Here is a 20,600-nt window from a genome sequence, read left to right as displayed (position 1 = left end):
CAGATCTCATCACTTTTTGTTATCCAGCGCACGCCTATCTTGCAATAAAAGTATAACAAAGTAAAAAGCAGTATAATTATATGGATGAGAATAAGTACTATAGGTATGTATATGCATGCACAAGGCATAACTAGGTACGAAACAAATAAAATTAATAGATATATAAATAAATTTTTATTCTGAGTTTTAAGTAATATATTTGTCACTTTATAAACAATTGAGCTATAATATAATATCACTATCATCGTTCATATTCAAATGTCATCAACTATAATAGTATGTTGGTAGTATCAATAATATTTGAATCGAGTTACTAATAAAACACAAGATATTATAAGTATTATTTTTGGTAATAAACATCACAGTTGCACTTTTCATACAATGAATATTTGTTAAGACACATTTTGAATACTGCAAACGATTACCCATCATTAAAATTAAATTAAATACATTAAGACCTTCTCTAATCTTAAATCCTATAAATAATATATCAACTAATCGTCTAACAACTTCCATTTTCCTGTCTTACTCATATCATACAGGAAAATTACTGTTCAGAACATTAAATCTGACATTATATATAATTAAATCTAAAAAGTCTATTGGTAGTGTCAGATATTTTCCATTAGGGCCATAGTATATAGCACGTACAGTACGCGGCCGAAAGTGATGAACATCGGCTTTTAGAATGATATTTCATTTTTGTAGAGCGTTGTCTCTGTCACTTATACCCATATGACGCTTTGTCGGTTTCAACGACCGAGACAGTGCTCTACAAATTTGCTGTCTCCTTCGAAAGATCGATTTTCATCACTTTTGGCCTCGTTCTATAGCAGACATGATGCTTCTAGCACACAGCGATCATTAGCGATAGACGATTTTGCGACTGGATCGATTGCATCACATTTTAATTTAAGGGGTTTCTGCGTTTGATCGCTGTATGAAATCACGTGTTTTAGCGATTGTTTCGATGTTACATCGCGTTTTCACTACTTTCTGTGTTTTGAAATAATAAATGAAATTGACTTGATCGCTACGACTTGAGACCGTATGTGAGTGCCGTTTAATCGCGCATCAAGCTTCAGAAAAGAAATTAAATCGCTGATCGCTGATGCTAAAAGCATAGTTTTCACTATGGGCCTTAGGTGTTATCCTAATACAACGCTAATACGCGATGATCGCAATTTCACGCGAGTTTTACTCGTACGAACGCACGATCAAACCTATACTGTCTCGAATATAGGTGTCCTAATTGGCATTCGCGCGATGATCGTGTATTCTCGTTCTATATGACGCAAGCACGCGATGGTCGCATCGCGTAATCGCGTTGTATTAGGACAAAGTCTTACAGTTTATAATATTTTAAATTACTACGTCCCTCACTTGGCATTTACTAGCATCATGTTTAAGTATGAGTTGTAATACTTGTCGGATTTTCTTTTAGATCTTTAATATAACAGTGTTTAAAAGTATCATTCATGTCATTCTGGTCACCAACTTTAGGTTTTTCTTCCTTTCCGTCGTCTTTTTCTTTAATGATGAAATTCCAGTCTTGAGTGTTACCCGTTCCAAACAAAATGAAAAATATAGCTGAAACTATGTACACGGACGCTCCTACAAAGAATACTGGACGCCATTGTTCAAAGTTGTCCTGTGGAAATATAAAATACTTTAATACCTTCGCAGTTTTTTAGATTCAGTTTACAGCTGATAATTCTTGATTTCTTACCCCAGTCCTTGTGAAATAAGCTGTTATCATTGGAGTAAAAAAGCCAGCGGTGCTTCCTATGAAGTTCGCTATCCCATATAACGTTCCAGCGTAATTAGGTGCAAGATCCTGATGATTCTGGAGATTTGTCAAAGTTGCTGCACCATTGAAGCCCATTGACATGGTAATCATTGCCACGGATAATGCAGTATTACATCCAGTATAAACCAGCAACACCAGAAGAATTCCAGGAATTATATGTGAGAATAAACAGAAGCATTTTCTAATAACAGTTGTGGTCATGAGCTTCCTTGATAAAATGCAATCTCCCACCACTCCAAATATTCCAGCCATGAATAACCTTGCTAGGTAAGGAAGAGCTGATATAACGCCAGCTGCGGTTAGTTCAAAACCAAGTACACTAGATACAAATTTCGGTCCAACTGTCATGATAAAGTATAAGCCCCAGAGATTGCCAAAGTGCAGAATGACCATTGCCAAGAACGGTAACGAAGTGCAAATGCTCTTAAATGGAGGCAGACCCTGAAAATAAAAATTATAATAAGGTAGTTGTCTACAAGAAAAGCAATTATTACAGAATCGAAGAGTACATACAAGATTACTAGATGAAATATTAACAAAATTTATACTTCCTATCTTTATAGGTAGGTACCTGGGAAATCCCATTTATTTTAGTTTGAGGTTTTTTCGTTACATAGGTACTTAGTACTTGTTAAACTTTCTGAGAACAGCACAAGACTAATTGATGACACCTATATGTTAAGATAATATTTATTAAAATATTTAACTCAACAGTCAACAGTTAACTCACCTTGGAATTTTTAACCTTGTCGCCCAGTGCGTCTATAATATATTTTCTCTCTGCTATGCTAATCCTAGGATGATCAGAAGGTGTGTCTGCCACAAGGTACCACCAAAATCCGCACCAGATAAACGTCAGCCCAGCTGGTACGTAAAATGCTGATGCCCATCCGAATTTATCTAGCAAAGGACCTGTGAGAGACCAAGTGGCAACTGTACCTAAAGTTCCTCCCATCATGGCACTAATAAATTTTCCTTTCTCAGCCGGGGGTGCCCACCGTGCTACTAATACATGCATAGCTGGATAAATAAATCCCTGCGAAATATCAAAAATCAATATTAAGGTGTGAAATTACAAGTGAAAACAACATTTTTTAGTGCAATGTTCATTCGTACCCCAGCACATCCAAGAAAGAATCGTACAATGACCAAGGCGATATAATCTAATCTCGCAGCTGCTGGGCTTATCATAGTCAAAACAGCACTGGCTAAAGATGTTACAAGAACCACATATCTTGGACCCCACCGTTCCGCTGCCATACCACCGACGAGAGATGTAATAGGATAACACCAGAAGTAAGATCCAAGAATTGTTGCTTGCTGATCTTTAGACCAATTAAAAGATCCGCCTACAATCTGGAAAAATAAATATACTTTCATATTTTCATCTAAATGCAAAAGTTTGTTTAGATCTTTCATTCTTTATCATATGTAATTACCAGATGGTGCCCGCGACTTCATCTGCGTGCGTCTAGATTTTTCTAAAAATCCGATGGGAACTCATTGATTTTCCGGAATAAAAAGTAGTTTATATTAATCTCGGGATGGTAGCTACGAGTATCTCTGTACCAAATTGATAATGCCCACGACATCATCCAAGTGGATTTACATTTTTTTTTTAATTTAAAAAAAAACCGACTTCAATAACCACTAACACAAAAAAGTAAAGAATAATTCAATTTATTACCCAATATATTATGTATATACAAGAGTTATTGTAGTTCTATAGTAATATTTTTTGGAGCCGGTGCCAATTAGCCACACGAACCGTCTATCTACTCTTCATATTGTTTTGTGACTCAACATTGGCACCTCATTGGCACCGACTCCGAAAATATTACTATAGAACTACTCTTCCGTTTTTCATTTTGAGGTACGGAACCCTGCCAATGCTCGCCCCTCAAAATCCAGCAGATACTGGCATGACTGTCTGTGGTCCACGTGTACCTAAGCTAGTATTACTGTCACTTAAGTTAGTAGGTAGCAAGTTTGTGACAAACAAGACAAAATTGGCTCTAAAACCATTTGTGGTTTAAGTATTTCAAAGTATATAGGTATTAGGTATTTATTACCTTTCGTAGTCTAAATATATAAAAGGAAAAGGTGACTGACTGACTGACTGACTGATTATCAACGCACAGCTCAAACTACTGGACGGATCGGGCTGAAATTGCATGCAGATAGCTATTATAACGTGGGCATCCGCAAAGAAAGGATTTTTGAAAATTCAACCCCTAAGGGGGTGAAAAGGGGGTTTTAAATTTGTGTAGTCCACGTGGACGAAGTCGCGAGCATAAGCTAGTTACCTATATAATAACCATTTCTTATATTATTATAGCATGAACAGTCACAACATGGGCAAAGTCGTAAAAATAAATATTCATATTTACCTAACGTTTCTTCTAAATAAATATTCTTAATTTTGATAACAAAGGGGAAATTCCTAGATGACAAAACACAATATATCTCGACTATTGTCATACTTAGATGTATTTATCCTATTATTTATCAATATAACATGTCCTATTAATTTATCATTTTACGATACTGTAATATGTCGCTATTATATTATTGCCCACATTCCAATAAAGACTTATGCGAGTATTGTATAAAAACCGTAATAATACTTAATATGATATATTTTGTACACATTTCATTCAGTTGAGTAAAGTATGGTATGTTGGTAGATGCGTTTATGGCACCATTTCAACTGGAACAAGCCATTTAATGTTACACATGTAGGAGACACCGGTTTTACTCACGTCATTTAATATTAAATGACGTGAAAAACCAAATGACACAAGATAATAAATATTATACTATCTCTATGATATTATACCTAAGTAGAAAGAAGAAAGTAAAAATCTGAAAAAAGGAGGAGGTTCTCAAGTCGTCGGAATCTTTTTTTTTAATGTATGTTCCCCGATTACTCGAAGACACCTGGACCGACTTTGAAAATTCTTTTTTTGTTTGAAAAGGTATACTTCAAAGGTGGTCCCATATAAATTTGGTGAAGATCTGATGAACATCTTCGAAGATAGATAATGGAACTCCTCAACGGATAAGAGTAAATTGCTCGCGATCAGTGTAATAGCTTAGTAAACAGTAGATTTTTTACCAGGCATAGTATATTTTAATACCATGGGGCCACTAAAAATTGTGAAATAAAAATAAATTCAAAATTCATTTAAAAAAAATTAGAGCCTCAATAGCTCAACCGGTAAAGGAGTGGACTGAAAACCGAAAGGTCGACGGTTCAAACCCCGCCCGTTGCACTATTCTCGTACCTACTCCTAGCACAAGCCTGACGCTTAGTTGGAGAGGAAAGGGGAATATTAGTCATTTAACATGGCTAATATTCTTTAAAAAAACCGACTTCAATACCAAGCCACAAACACTAAAAATTTACAAACAATTTAATTTATTACCGAATATATTATGTATAGGTAGTGTACAAGAGTTAATATAGTTCCATAATAATATTTTATGGCGTCGCGTCGGTCGGTTTAAAAAAAAATATTCCAATTTAAAAAAACATAAAATTATCATAGGAGAACTATTAAAACTGTTCGGATTAGTAGGTAGGTACCTGTCTTGGCGCTTCTCTAATTTCAGGGATGTCAACGTGCCGTAGAGTCTGGTTGACCCTTGGGTTGACCACCTCGCTGTCAGGGGTGCACTGTGATCGTGATCTATCACAAACAAAATGTGTCTTATATTATATAATCCTATAAATCTTAATTAGTAGGTACTTACACAATATTATTTTAGGTATAGGTCGGGAGTTCGATCCCGGGCACTAAATTACCATTACCTACCCCATTAAATATACCTAAATACCGAGTAGATAATATTTGTCTAAGTAGGTATCTCAACAAAATCGAAGTTAGAATAAAAATGGGCTAAAACAAAGAAATGTAATAAAAGAAGCTGACTTCATTAAAATTCCCAAAGGGCATTGCTATTTTCATTTTCTACTAAACTGGATCAACAGGTTCCATTATGAAACTTTGTTTAGCGCCCAGGCTGTTGCCATTTTTCTACGTACCTAATTAGTCTATTTTTAGGGTTCCGTACCTCAAAAGGAAAAACGGAACCCTTATAGGATCACTTTGTTGTCTGTCTGTCTGTCAAGAAACCTACAGGGTACTTCCCGTTGACCTAGAATCATGAAATTTGGCAGGTAGATAGATCTTATAGCTGACATTTGGGGGAAAATCTGAAAACCGTGAATTTAGGGTTAGATCACACAAAAAAAAAAATTGTGGTCACGAACTAATAATTAGTATTTTCAATTTTCGAAATAAGTAACTATATCAAATGGGGTATCATATGAAAGGGCTTCACCTGTGCATTCTAAAACAGATTTTTATTTATTTTTATGCATCATAGTTTTTGAATTATCGTGAAAAATGTCGAAAAAATACGACTGTAGTACGGAACCCTCAATGCGCGAGCCTGACTCGCATTTGGCCGGTTTTTTATAAAAAGCTTTCCGGTGACTTTCTCATATATGTAGGTACGCGACAAGTCCAGAGGGCAATCCGGATGGAGATGCCCCTCACACCCGCACAGCCCCCGCACCAACCCATTACGGGCTAGCGCAGGTAATGCGTGGGTGTGCGGGGCGTCTCCCCGGTAGCCATCTCAACCTCGTACTATACCTACCTAAAATAGATTTTTCTTATTTTAGTCACTTAACGGTAGGTACCTACCTACTCGTATCTGTGGACTGAAGGTATACATAGGTACCTACTTTCAATAGCTACATTAATTTAAGCTTAATATGTAAAAGGTAAAGCTGACTGAAGCTATAGTAACCTAGTGGTTGGGACGTCCGCCTTCCAATCGGAGGTCGGGGGTTCGATCCCGGGCACGCACCTCTAACTTTTCGGAGTTATGTGCGTTTTTAAGTAATTAAAATATCACTTGCTTTAACGGTGAAGGAAAACATCGTGAGGAAACCTGCATGCCTGAGAGTTCTCCATAATGTTCTCAAAGGTGTGTGAAGTCTGCCAATCCACACTTGGCCAGCGTGGTAGACTATGGCCAAAAAAAAAAATTTTTTTGTAGGCCACGCGAACGAAGTCGCGAGCATAAGCTAGTCTAATATACACCCGTTCTTACGAGTATGTAAAAAGCTTCATCAAACTTCAAGCTTTCATACACAAAGATTTGATGCGCTGACCGTAATTCATAATCTAGATTCTAGATCAATAAGCTTTTAAGCCGTTCAAACTTCAAACTTTCATACACAAAGATTTGATGCGCTGACCGTAATTCATAATCTAGATTCTAGATCAATAAGCTTTTAAGCCGTTACAATGATTTATGGGGAACTAGAATTTGAGGAGCTGGCGAACAAAACTGGTTTGGATGAAACTACACTAACTAATCAAAATACTTTCTATATTCTTTAATCAGGGCATTTTTGGGCCTCTGAGTCTATACAAATCAGAAGCATTTCCAAGCAAAACAGCATACAACTATAAGTAGTAAAATTGAGTTCAAAGTTCAGGATTTTGATCATTCAATACAATACAAACTTGAACTCAAAACAAAACGGCCTAAAACTACGCTAAAGCGTAAACTTGAGACCACAGTTCGTGATTTCGATCAAAACGGAATAATTACAGTACTTAAAGTTTCAAAAGCTTTCATTCGGTTATTACTTCTCTTGTAACATTTTATTTCGTGCAGTTGTTGATAACGACAGTTTTTAATTATTCTCTACTAGAGTTATTGAAAACTGTGTAGAGTTATGAAATAGTAGATTATTAACCAAGGGGATAAAGCAGTGTCTTCTGTCGCGGGTGACGATTTAAATCGCGAGCGTAACGAAGGACTCGAGGTTTACTCCCGAGCGTAGCGACTAGCGAGGGTGTTAAAAACTTAAATCACGAGCGAAGCGAGGGATTTAAGACGAGTCCTGAGTGTAGCGAGGGCTTTAAGTTCACCCAAGACTAAGACAGCTTTATCACCGAGGTAAATACTCTACTTTTCGTACCATTGGCGAAAAAATGAACACAATAATAATATGAGATAAGCATTTATTAAACGTATTTTTAGAACATTAACTTATTTATAAAAATAAATTAAAATAAACTTAACGTTTATGTACCTATTTGAAGAAAACAAAAACGCGGCAAATTCCTAGACTAATATTTTTTTGTCGGAAAAGCAAAGGCATCAAGCTCATACGGCCTCGTCGGTTTTCGTAATTTTATTTAATAATCATAACTGCATAATAAATGCGTATTCCTTTTTCAAAAAGATGTATAATGCTTTATGTACAAACTCAATGGTGTAAACACAGATGTAGTCTGTCTGTCTGGTGGGAGGCCTCGGCCGTGGCTAGTAGCCACCCTACCGGCAAAGCTGTGCCGCCAAGCAATTTAGCGTTCCGGTATGATGCCGTGTAGAAACCAAAGGTGTATGGGTTTAATAAAAACTGCCATACCTACTCCTTCCAGGTTAGCCCGCTCCCATCTTAGACTGCATCGTCACTTACCATTAGGTGAGATTGCAGTCAAGGGCTATCTTGTATCTGAATAAATAAATAAAAAAGAAATAAAAAGTTCAGTATAAATTTCGGTACCTAAGTATTCCAAATTTAAATCACATTCTCTCCCTAGGGGATGAATGAAATTCAGTACAATTTTCTTTCCCTGTTTTTAACAGATTAAAAATGACTATTGTTATGTACGCTTTTTGTGGCATTGAATGTCACTTTTTTGAGCAAGTGGTACGAAAAAGTTATTAAAGTCTGTGTGTGCGCCGTAGTCGAGTATATACTTACAAAATTATTGAAATTGTTAGATTACTTTTATAAATATTCATAGCCGTCCACTAAGCACTTACGTTTATCCGCGGTAAGTGCCTGTGAAATTCTGAGAGACACAATGTAAGAACGTTTCTTTAGGTTTGATGTCGTAATAAATTGCAAATGACTATACTGTAGGGCGATTGTCTAAAACCTGCATCAATCATTATTACAATCTCAATTGTTCTGATTGGCTGAATTTGTGCGATTCTTGTTGCAACAATGCATTGTGGCCAATAGTGAGCGAGCATTAACCAATCAGAGATGATTGCGATCGTGACATTGTAGCTGTCAAACAACCGCGGTAGGGCCACTGATGTGATGACTATACGTAAAAGTGATGAACATCGATCTTTAGAAGGAGAAGGCAGATTTGTTTTTTATTTTTATTCAAACATTTCAATTTATTTTATTTTCGATATACTTAGGTCTTAGCATAGAATTATTAAGTACTAGAACCTAGTACACCAAGTACTTCTATTTCTATTAGTACTTCTTAATTCCATGCTATTTAGATTCAATTGCCACCGCAGGGCCATCAAAGGATAGGCCCACATAATATTTTGCACAGGTTATTCTATTTATACTCACGAGATATTTCTAGCTGGCTGTGGCACCATTGCGATCAGGTTTAAGCTCATGTTAACTCGCAGCATGTATACTACCCAACAGCTGGTGAATAGCATTATCCAGAGATTGAACCGCACGGGGACTACATCTGAAACAATAGAGTTTGAATAGGTATCAGCAAGACATCAATCCCAAAGTAAAGAATATATTTATGAAGAGCACGCGTTGAAATCTTTTACACTAGAAAATTGAAGTGATAATAAATAGAAAAAGCTGTGATAGCCTAGTGGTTAGAACGTCCGGAGTCGGAATCAGAGGTCAGGGGTCATACACCTCTAAATTTTTGGGATTATGTGCGCTTTTAAAAATTAAAAATATATCACTTTAACGGTGAAGGAAAACATCGTGAGGAAACCTGTTTGCCTGAGAGTTCTGCATAATGTTCTTATAGGTGTGTGAATTCTGCCAATCCACACTTCGCCAGCGTGGTAGACTATGCTATGGCCAAAAACCCTTCTCTGATAGGAGACCCGTGCACTGGTACTGAGCCAGCGATCATGATGAATAAACAAATAGTTTTGTAAATAATTACCTAATCAATTTAATTGAATAAGTATGGTTTTGACGCGTTCCAGCAATGCGCTTGCGCGGGGCTGCAATTGCTTATACAGTATGGCATAACATTATTGTAAATTGAACACTTGAAAAGAGCATCCACCGAGTTTCTTGCTGGTTCTACTAGGTAGGAACGGTATTCCGAACCAGTGGTCAATTATTTGACGATTCAAAAGCACTTGTAAAAGTTAACTTAAATAAATAAATAAATTCTATTCTACTACGTTTAACTAGCTTAAGACATAGGTCCCCCTTACTTATTCTAACGTTACTTAGTTATGTTCATTTCAATTAGGGTGGTTTCAATGTTGTCTTACGACTTATGTTGTCGGTAATAATACGTATAGACATTTTGATTGTGAAACAATTATTATAATAATAATTCATCTATTATTTCTATAAACTACCATCGAAGGTATTATGACTGACATGTTCCAATAAATATCGCCATCAATAATAACTACTACGTATATAGGTAAGTATTTCTATGTATGAAATAGGTATTATTTGTGCAGGTATTCGACGCATGTTATATTTATTTTTCTGTATCTGCAGAGGTACCTAAATGTTTGTTTATTGTTTTAAATCAATGTACCTACACCTACGTATCTAGTGTACCGAATAGGACGCTATAACGTTGGTTTTCTTTTCTATAAAAGTGATCTTACACTCATAATACCTAAAATTAAATTAAATTAAAATTAACTTTAAAATATATATTAAACGTAGTATTCGATGTAAGACGTACCTAGTAATATAGTTGCATTATAATTAGTAGAAACGTAGAAAAACCTTAAAAAACCGCTTTGGTAGGTATGCGATTAAAATATTGATCTAAATTATTATCTACGTAATCTTTAATCTCAAAATAATTGATACACAAAATATTATGTGATCTCTGTTTGTTGCTTATTTGACAACTGAGGAAAAAAACATTTTTTTTGTAGTAGATACACCGATGTTTTAGAGGTTTCTGAACGTATTTTCAAATTTTTTTAATCATCAGAAAATGTTTCCGCGTTGGTCCCATAACGAATTCTGGATCCAATTCCTCAATCCTGATGCTACATTATAATACATATGTATTGATATTATTATTCACTAGACATCCACCTACATACAAAAATTTAATGTCATAAGTAATAAATAAAAATATTCTTTTTTGTCAACCATCCATTTTCCGTGGCTATGACTTCATATTGTAACTGTCACGAACTGCATTCTCTCGGTGGTCGTGTAGAACCTACTTAGTAGTGCATATAATTAATTTACGTCCGAAATTAGTAAATAAATCTATCCGTGATATGACGATAAGTTTCATTAGCAAAGTTTTTGTCATTTATAACAACGTAACTAAGAAACCTATCGACAGATTACAGGCAGAATTGATTGTTATCAATTTCAGCCGTTAATATCGTCATGTAAGTGCATCCTCACGACTTAAAATGTCGTGTCAATATTATATTATTACTTAGGTATGTTTAAATATGAACTTGTACTCAAGATTACAATGACACGAGACATTATGTCGATCGCCCAACCGAGCCTAATCGTTTTCTAGATACGCCATGATTATCAGGAAAATTTGCACCATGTCACGTAGTTGTGACGTTGGTAGGTACTTAATAATGCGTAAGTACTGTGGACTTGGGTACTTAAGAGACGTTTATAAAATCATTTTTCTCGATACCGAAGCAGAAACTTACTGGCTGAAAACAACAAGGATTAACTGTAACAAAGCACCTACTTACCTTTTAATTTATTCTTTTACAAATAGGTAAGCAAGTAGGTAGGTACCTACTTAACAAGATTTTTTACTAAGACGCACGTTTTAGTGGGAAAACCAGTTTTGTAATCTAAATAAATACTTAATATAAGAATTATTGTAAAATAAATCACGGAAAAATAGTTTTTAGGGGTCGGTAAACGATTATACTTGAATCATACGTTGTTTAAATACATTGATATAACATTTAGTTAAAATTGCTTGAAAAACATTGCGACGCGGTACTGGGTAGCATAATAGGCACAGCATAGGATAGAAGCGAGCGCGAAATTTTTGATATAATTACAATAAAAATCTTTGTTACTATTATAAATGCGAAAGTGTGTCTGTTAGATACCTTTTCACGGCCTATCTTCTTAACCAAAATGTGATAGTATTTAGTATAAATAAGTCTATGCTATTTAGTGATAACATTCCGGAAATTGACAGGTTTTTTATCCCAGGAAATCGAATAGTTACCTTAATCCATGCAGACGAAGTTACGGCCATCAATTACTTAATCCATACTATATCCATACTATAATAATATAAATGCCAAAGTGTGTCTGTCTGTCTGCTAGGACATTTTTAAATTTTGACACAAAAAAATTACTAAATTGGCAAGAACTATGCAAAATAATTTTTCTTTGCCTTATTTTAAATGGAATGTTTTGCACGTTTTAGGTTTTTTCCTTTTTTATAAGCATAATATACTACGCGTCATTTTACAAAAATAATCGGTCAACAAATTAGTCGTATAAAATGTTTCAGGAAATGAGCACACAAATCACACAAGCGGAATGTCATGGTGTTTTGTGTTGTGACCTCGGCAAACCATACCAAACCATGATACCAAGCCCAAATAAAGATCGTCATCTATTTTTAGCAGTATAATGTTATTTTTATAGACAAGCGCTTGGCTGAAATCAAACCTGCTGTCAAAGTGATGGTGCAGCCTAAGAGGGAGTGCGCTTGCCTAGATGATGTCTATTCACTCTTGACGTGAAGCACGGACTAGAAAAGAGGGGGCTAGCGGGAGACAGCGGGTCCCATACTAATTGATTCTTGCAGCCTCCACTTATATTTTTCTACTCCGTGACTTGAAGGTACCCATATTAAAATTGGAGTGGAAAACTGATGCTGGAAGAACGTTCCATATCCTAACGGTTAGAGTTAAAAACGAGAAGGCATATTACGTATCCGTAGAATTTAGACTACGTACTGGTGTAGACCTTGGTGATGCTTTGCGGTACAACACAGTAGAAAGTTGAAGGAGGAACATAGCTCAAATGACTATCATCATTATCATCACCCTCACCGATAGACGTCTACCGCTGGACATAGGTCTCCACACGCCACGGTTGAATCCAGCAGCTCCCTGCGACTCGTTTGACATCATCTATCCACCTAGTAGAAGGTTTTCCAAAGCTCGCTTTCTGATGCGAGGTTGCCATATCAGCCCTTGGAACCCCAATGGCTATCGGTCATACTCGTATGTACCCAACCCATTGCCACTTCAGCTTGGCAACCCGTTAGGCTATGTCGGGTACCTACTCTGGTTCTTCCATGGATCTCCTCATTTCTGATTTGATCACGTAGAGAAACTAAGCATATAGCTCTCTCCGCCGCGCGCCAACAGCTGAGTGACATATAGCTCCAATGACCATAACTTTTAACTGGCTTCTGCTCGCGACTTCATCCGCGTGGACTACATAAATTTCGACCCCCTATTTTAATCCCTTAGGGGTTGCATTTTCAAGAATCCTTTCTTAGCGGATGCCTACGTCGTAATAGCTATCAGTATGCCAAATTTCAGCCTCATCCGTCCATAGTAGTTTGAGCTGTGCGTTGATAGATCAGTCAGTCAGTCAGTAAACTTTTCCTTTAATATATTTAGATTAAGCAAGTATTTACTTCTACCATTTGTATTTTAACAAAAGTATAATAATCATGTTAGTTGTTACACACTAGGAAACTATACCTAATTATTGAGTTGATGTTCAAAGTAGGTAGCCTACGGTCTTTTAATTTATGTCAAATATTCTTCGTCCTGTTCTGGTGATCGAAAATAAATTAAGTTTTTCAAATTAAATCATTTGAAAATTTACATAGGTCGACCTTTTTGGATCCTCCACTTGCTTCTATACTTATCTGGTATCCAAACTAAATTTAAGTATACTTAAGATATTATATTAATAAAGAAATCAAATGTTTAAGTGTTGCATGTTACATTAGGTTTTCACCCTAACGTAGACCCCCACAAAGAAACCGTGTGATAGTAAAAAGAATACCCAGCTGACTTTGTTGTGGACTTCTTCTCAGACCAGGGCGCATTTGGAACCCTCATAGCTTTAGTTTTAAGTTTAACATCATTACATCATTATCTTACAAATTCAACAGTGACAAACAAAAGGTGTACAAAAAAGTATCCATTTTCTAAATAGGTAGGTAAACGGAACCCTTTTAGAATCACTTTGTTGTCTGTCTGTCTGTCTGTCAAGAAACCTACAGGGTACTTCCCGTTGACCTAGAATCATGAAATTTGGCAGGTAGGTAGATCTTATAGCTGACATTTGGGGAAAAATCTGAAAACTGCGAATTTAGGGTTTGATCACACAAAAAAAATTAAATTGTGGTCATGAACTAATAATTAGTATTTTCAACTTTCGAAGTGAGATGACTATGTCAAGTGGAGTATCATATGAAAGGTCCGCACCTGTACATTCTAAAACAGGTTTTTATTTATTTTTATGCATCATAGTTTTTGAATTATCGTGCAAAATGTCGAAAAAATACGACTGTAGTACGGAACCCTCATTGCGCGAGCCTGACTCGCACTTGGCCGGTTTTTATATATTTAGATGTCAACCTCCCACCTCATTTTGCAGCCTAACGTAGTAAGCAGCGGGTTATGGCATAAATACAAATCAATCGTGTCGATCGAGATAAAAATCCCATAAAATCACGTCCACAAATCGTGCAATTGTACAATTCTTTAATCGTTAGCATTCTTGTGCGTCAACAATACTCCGGTATTCGATAACACACCCAGTTCTACCGGTAAATTCATCTGTTGATGTTAATTTGTCGGTGGAATAAAACGATCGCATTTCGCAAACATCATTCACAGAGAATTGACATATGCGGTTATGCCCCGCAAAATTTCCTACACCGGAATTTTTGTCATAAAGGTAAAACTAGCTTGTGCCCGCGACAAAGCTCCGCATCCTACCCAAAGAAAAGTCTAACTCTAATGCAACAAAGCCTGTTACTACGTGATAGGTGTTAACAATATCAACATGCAGAAAGCGTTTGTTCACCACGAGTGTAGACCTACCGGTGATAATAATTTATATAGGTAGGTAAGTGTATAATATAGGTAGGTACCTACTTGGTGGCTTTTCTTCTGTTAAAAGTTTATTAAAACACGAATAGAACTGTATGTAGGTACCTACTCGACCAGTATTATCTAGATTCTAGAATAAGTATACCAATACAGGCTTAGTTATTCAAAACATGTCTCAATGCAAGTAAAAGTATCATACCATACATGATACAACTACGAACACGTTGTTTTTAAATTGACATCGCTCATACTTTTACAATTAGATGCCATAAGTTTGTATAATATCAAAATGTTTTCATAACGAAGAAAGAATTGTTAGTAAGTATAAAGACGTACCAATTCAATTATTATTCTCAATCAAAGAATATACAGCTAGCAAGATAAAGACAGGTGATACTATAGGTACTGATGATTACTGAGTGATCTTACCACAAAAAAACCGGCCAAGTGCGAGTCAGGCTCGCGCAATGAGGGTTCCGTACTACAGTCGTATTTTTTCGTCATTTTGCACGATAATTCAAAACTATGATGCATAAAAATAAATAAAAATCTGTTTTAGAATATACAGGTGAAGCCCTTTCATAGGATACCCCACTTGATATAGTCACTCACTTGGAAAGTTGAAAATACTAATTATTAGTTCATGACTACAATTTAATTTTTTTGTGTGATCTAACCCTAAATTCACGGTTTTCAGATTTTTCCCCAAATGTCAGCTATAAGATCTACCTACCGGCCAAATTTCATGATTCTAGGTCAACGGGAAGTACCCTGTAGGTTTCTTGACAGACAGACGGGCAGACAGACAGACAACAAAGTGATCCTATAAGGGTTCCGTTTTTCCTTTTGAGGTACGGAACCCTAAAAACGCGAAAAAAATAATCAAAAATCCTGTATTCCTAAGGAATTGCATTCTTAAATCGTGGTGATGCCACGGGATTTTTAAAGAATCATGCGTTCAAAAATATTTTTACGAATTTGGTACTGAGATCTTGCAACTCTGAGACAGGCTACTACGGATAGGCTACTTTTGTCGTGGAAAATCAAAAGTTCTCACGGGATTTTTCGCGGGCAAAGCCGCGGGCATCAGCTAGTATTAGATATATACTAATAGGAATATGACCAAAATTTTAAACCAGTCGAGTGAGGCAAACTTCATAGTGTAATTTTAATTTTATAATCAATCATAAATAGATAAGTACTGCCCAGTACCTACATACGAGTAACATTACCAGTCTAGTTTTCCCTGAAAGTGTTTTCCGAATACGAGAGATTCAAATGTCTCTAAAATATATCTTTTTCTTCTGCTAGTTCATGATCCAAGTTTTCGAGTCCATTTACACACTCGACGTATGCTGAATTTACTATTTATTGTCTATCCATATCCGTAATCATTTCCAAGTGATGTGTTTTTAATGGTTTGCTGTCGAGTAAAATAAATACCTAATGACGCTGATTAGCAAAACCTATATTATAATGACTTCGTAACGTACTTAGTGCTTGCAGCATCACCCAAGATACATACAATAAAATCTATACTTATAGGGTTCCGTAAAAAGGAAACCTTATAGGATCACTTCGTTATCTGTCCCTCTGTCGTGTCTGTCAAGAAAACCTATAGAGTACTTCCCATTGACCTAGAATCATATTCGGCAGGTAGGTAGGTCTTATAGCACACGTAAGGGGAAAAATCCGAAAACCGCGAATTTGTTGTTACCTCATGAAAAATAATTAAGATGTGTTCATGCAGAACAAATAATTAGTATTTTCAACTTTCAAAATAATATTACTTACACCAAGTGGGGTATCATATGAAAGGGCTTTACCTGTAAATTCTAAAACAGATTTTCATTTATTTTTATGCTAAAACTTTTTTGATTTATCATACACAATGTCGAAAAAATACGACTGTAGTGCGAAACACTAGGTGCGCGAACCTGACTCACACTTGGCCAGTTTTTTTATGCTTAAACATGTTATATATGGAATTCTAATTAAGGAGATTTTTTATGGTAATTTAAATTGAAACCGGTCAAAAGAAAGTCGTACACATGATATTATTATGACCGCAATTATAAGTCCTAGACTACATTATCATCCGTTATTGAACGGGATTTAATCAAATAAGTTATGACTAATACTTAATACTGTTCTGTCAACAAGCTTTCCTTTTTTAGGGTTCCGTTGTAAAACAAACCGAATTAAATCAAATTTCTCTATTGCGAATATGGGTAAACAGTGCCAATGCTACAAAAAAACCGGCCAAGTGCGAGTCAGGCTCGCGCAATGAGGGTTCTAAGTAGAAGAGATAAATAAAAAACTATTATGAATAAAAATAAATAAAAATCAGTTTTAGAATGTAGGTAGGTACAGGTATGTAGGTAGGTAAAGCCCTTTCATATGATACCCCATTTAGAATATATTAATAGATAGTAATTTGAATATTTTTTTACCGATATCGACCCTGATTTAAGTAGGTAACTAGGTATAGATACTGAATAAAGAAAGGAAAATCTATTGAGTATGTACCTACCTATATATGTTGCAACTACTTTTTACTAATCTATTAAGTACATATATTATATATATTGATATATATGTCAGTCAGTCAGTCAGTCAGGGCTTTCAATTTTATATATAAGGGATGAAAGTTTATATGGGAAGTATACATCTAGATTGAAGTGAAACATGGAATTTCAGTTGTATCGGTGTTATTAAATTTATCCCCTAAAGGGGTAAAATGAGGGTGAAATAAATAAATAAATGAGAAAAATCGAATGCTTGCAGGATATTGCCAATGGGAAATCCTATCAGGCCACGGCTAAAGTAAAATAAGTACAATCTTGTAATGAAAGTACCTGAGGAAAATACGTAACCACATTTAAATAGGTGGCTTTCTTATTTATAGGAAAATAACCAGCGTGTTGTGACTTTCATTTCGAATCAATAAAAAAAGTATAATACTTTTCTATAGCATTCTATGGAATGGTAACTAGCTGTAGGTAGGTACCTGCTAAAAGTAGGTAATATTGTACCTCAAGAAACCTCTCTCCATGAATCATGATAATGAAAATAGGAAATATTAACTGTGAAGTTCAGATTTTTCCTATCCTCTAAATTTCCTTAGGTGATCCATAACTGAAAAATATTACTTATTGTGAATTATTTTAATTACTAGGAAGTTCAAAGTACCTAGCCCTTATTATTGAATAAGTAAATATATATATAAATATATATTTTAATGAACTAAGTGCATACCTAGTAATCCTTCTAGCTAACTACTTTCAGTAACCAGCTACGAAAGAAGATTAAGTAAAACATCATTATTTATACCTATCAAAATAATAATGAAATCAATAAAATTGATTAATTTTTGATGTATATAGACATACCTAAATTCGTTTTTATTAAAGAAACAATTTTTATTTATTATTTGATTGGCTATTTGATACTTAAATAATTTTCTTCACTTGAGGGTAATTCCGATCGCAATTTTATAAGTAAAAATTAACTCACCGAAAGCCTTTAGATTTATCAAAGCCATTTTGAATTTTCTTAACTTTTCTCAACACTATATTCCTTATTAAGCTACGTGGTCACTTCATACCGCGAACATTTTGTTGGTGTTTTCTTGTAGTTCTAATAAGGGCGGTCTACCCGTGAACAGTTTGCATACAAGAGTGTGCCACCTGCGAACTGCGAAGTCCGCGAACTAACAAACGCTCGCGTTTGTTGATACAACTACGGTGTATTGTTGCTTCCGATGTTATGCGTTCAGAATCGCCCGCCTGTAGCGGTAAATTATTGAAATACAATAGATATTTAGCATGAAAGTTATTGAGTGTATCAAGCCCGTATGTATACTTAGTATGTTATTAAGGAGTAAAGTTATGACTTATGTCGATCTAGATCAGCCCTACCTACCAATCTTCCTGACTGACTGACTGCCTCAAAGAACATATCTTATAGGTAAGTATGTAAGTATTGATATTTACTCCAGGGAGTCTAAACGCGCTGGTGTTAGAAACTTGAAATTTTGGCAGTAGATATATTTTTCAACGTAGGTTCTAACTAGGCTAGAAAGGATTGTAAGATAATCCCAAAGGGAGTTAAAATGGAGGATGAAAATTTGTGTGAAAGTCCGTCATTTTTCGAGTTATGTCCACGTTAATTGGTACCTATTCAAGCTGTCGATTAAAATGATTCTTACGAGTTTCACGAATTTTGGAAATTCTACCCAGGGGATTAAATAGGGGATGAACTTTTATATAAAACTCCTGTAATTTTTGCACTAATATTCATGAAAATTGGTATTTGGACTTTCGGCCGAAAACGAAAGGTTATAGATACGTGTTTCAGATCTTTCAGGATTTGAAAATTTTGCCCCCTCGCCGATTTTCGAAAATTATACTCGAGTGAAGCCGGGGCGGGACGGGTCAGCTAGTTTAATATAAATTAAAAATTGTTATTATTAATATACTTGGGTTAGTAATATTATTTATTATTATTAAAACCACTCAAGTGGGAGTCGGACTCGCATGCGAGTTTACACTTTTTATTTATTTTTTAACTAGCTTATGCTCGCGACTTCGACCGCGTGAACTACACAAATTTCTTCCCCCTTTTTCACCCCCTTAGGGGTTGAATTTTCAAAAATCCTTTCTTAGCGGATGCCTACGTCATAATAGCTATCTGCATGCCAAATTTCAGCCGGATCCGTCCAGTAGTTTGTGCTGTGCGTTGATAGATCAGTCAGTCAGTCAGTCAGTCACGTTTTCCTTTTATATATTTAGATATATTTAGATTTTCATGGTGACCATTATTGTGTGGAGTTTGTTGTGGGCACACGTCACTAACTTTCGGAGTGATGTGCGTTTTAAATAATAATTAAATATCACAGTGAACGAAAATATAATGAGGAAACCTGCATGTTTTAGAGTTCTCCATAATGACGTTCTCAAAGGTGTGTGAAGTCTATCAATCTGTACTTGACCAGCGTGGTGGACTAAGGCCTAAACCATTCTCCTTCTGAGAGGAGACCTGTGCTCAGTAGAGGTCGGTTTGGATGGATTGATGATGATGATCATGAATTATCTACGTATTCAGCAATTTTGTTTGAGATTAAATAAATGTACTTACTTCTAGGTAGGTTGAATTATGAACCCATACTATTATTAAATTATAATTGTTGCGAAAGTGTGTCTGTCTGTCAGTTACGTTAACCAAGGCTTAACCATGGCTTAGCCGCTGAAGCGATTCAGACTTTTGGCACAGAGTGCGCGAATGACGAATCTACCGTCTACGCATCTATCTTTCTATCTATATCTATCTTGAATAGTCGCAACTCGCAGCCATGTTGCTCGGGCAGTCCGACTCAGTCGCAGCCCGCACACAGGTTACTTTTTATTAAAAAAGTAGATTTTTAAAAACCTGAACGAAGTCGCGGGCATATGACTATATTAATACTTAATATAAGTTTCAATAAGAATAGAATACATTTTCATTCAAATAAACTTATACAAGTGCTTTTGAATCGTCAAAAAAATTAACTAGGTACTGGTTCGGAATGCCATTCCTATCGAGAAGAACCGGCAAGAACCTTAGCGGTTGCTCTTTTCAAATGTCCAATTTACAATAATATTATACCATTTTGTACCTACCTACTAATAAC

The 20,600-nt window shown here is 35.6% G+C and overlaps 1 protein-coding gene across 1 annotated transcript; it reads right to left on the bottom strand.

The window, feature by feature from the left end:
- Window positions 1-159: 159 nt before the first annotated feature.
- LOC117991126 (sialin-like) lies at window positions 160-18,699 on the bottom strand. Its single transcript, XM_034978679.2, has 7 exons — window positions 18,446-18,699; window positions 9,225-9,351; window positions 5,400-5,502; window positions 2,927-3,166; window positions 2,541-2,846; window positions 1,730-2,251; window positions 160-1,651 (listed from the first exon to the last, which is right to left on the bottom strand). Exons 1-7 carry the CDS (start codon window positions 18,471-18,473, stop codon window positions 1,406-1,408), a joined length of 1,572 nt encoding a protein of 523 aa, XP_034834570.1. The 5' UTR covers window positions 18,474-18,699; the 3' UTR covers window positions 160-1,405.
- Between the last annotated feature and the right edge of the window lie 1,901 nt (window positions 18,700-20,600).

This window comes from Maniola hyperantus, chromosome 19 (genome assembly GCF_902806685.2).
Source record: "Maniola hyperantus chromosome 19, iAphHyp1.2, whole genome shotgun sequence".
In the NCBI taxonomy this organism is placed as follows: Eukaryota; Metazoa; Arthropoda; class Insecta; order Lepidoptera; family Nymphalidae; genus Maniola; species Maniola hyperantus.
The sequence above is the reverse complement of the archived record's forward strand: the minus strand, read 5'-3'. Positions and strand labels throughout refer to the sequence as shown.

Bases quoted from the DNA above. Each gene is read 5' to 3' on its own strand.
- LOC117991126 (XM_034978679.2), bottom strand. From the start codon at position 18,473: ATGGCTTTGATAAATCTAAAGGCTTTCG. The intron at 2,252-2,540 runs GTGAGTTAACTG...TTTTATTTTCAG, and splicing joins ACAAGGTTAAAAATTCCAAG to GGTCTGCCTCCATTTAAGAG. The intron at 1,652-1,729 runs GTAAGAAATCAA...ATATTTCCACAG, and splicing joins CTTATTTCACAAGGACTGGG to GACAACTTTGAACAATGGCG.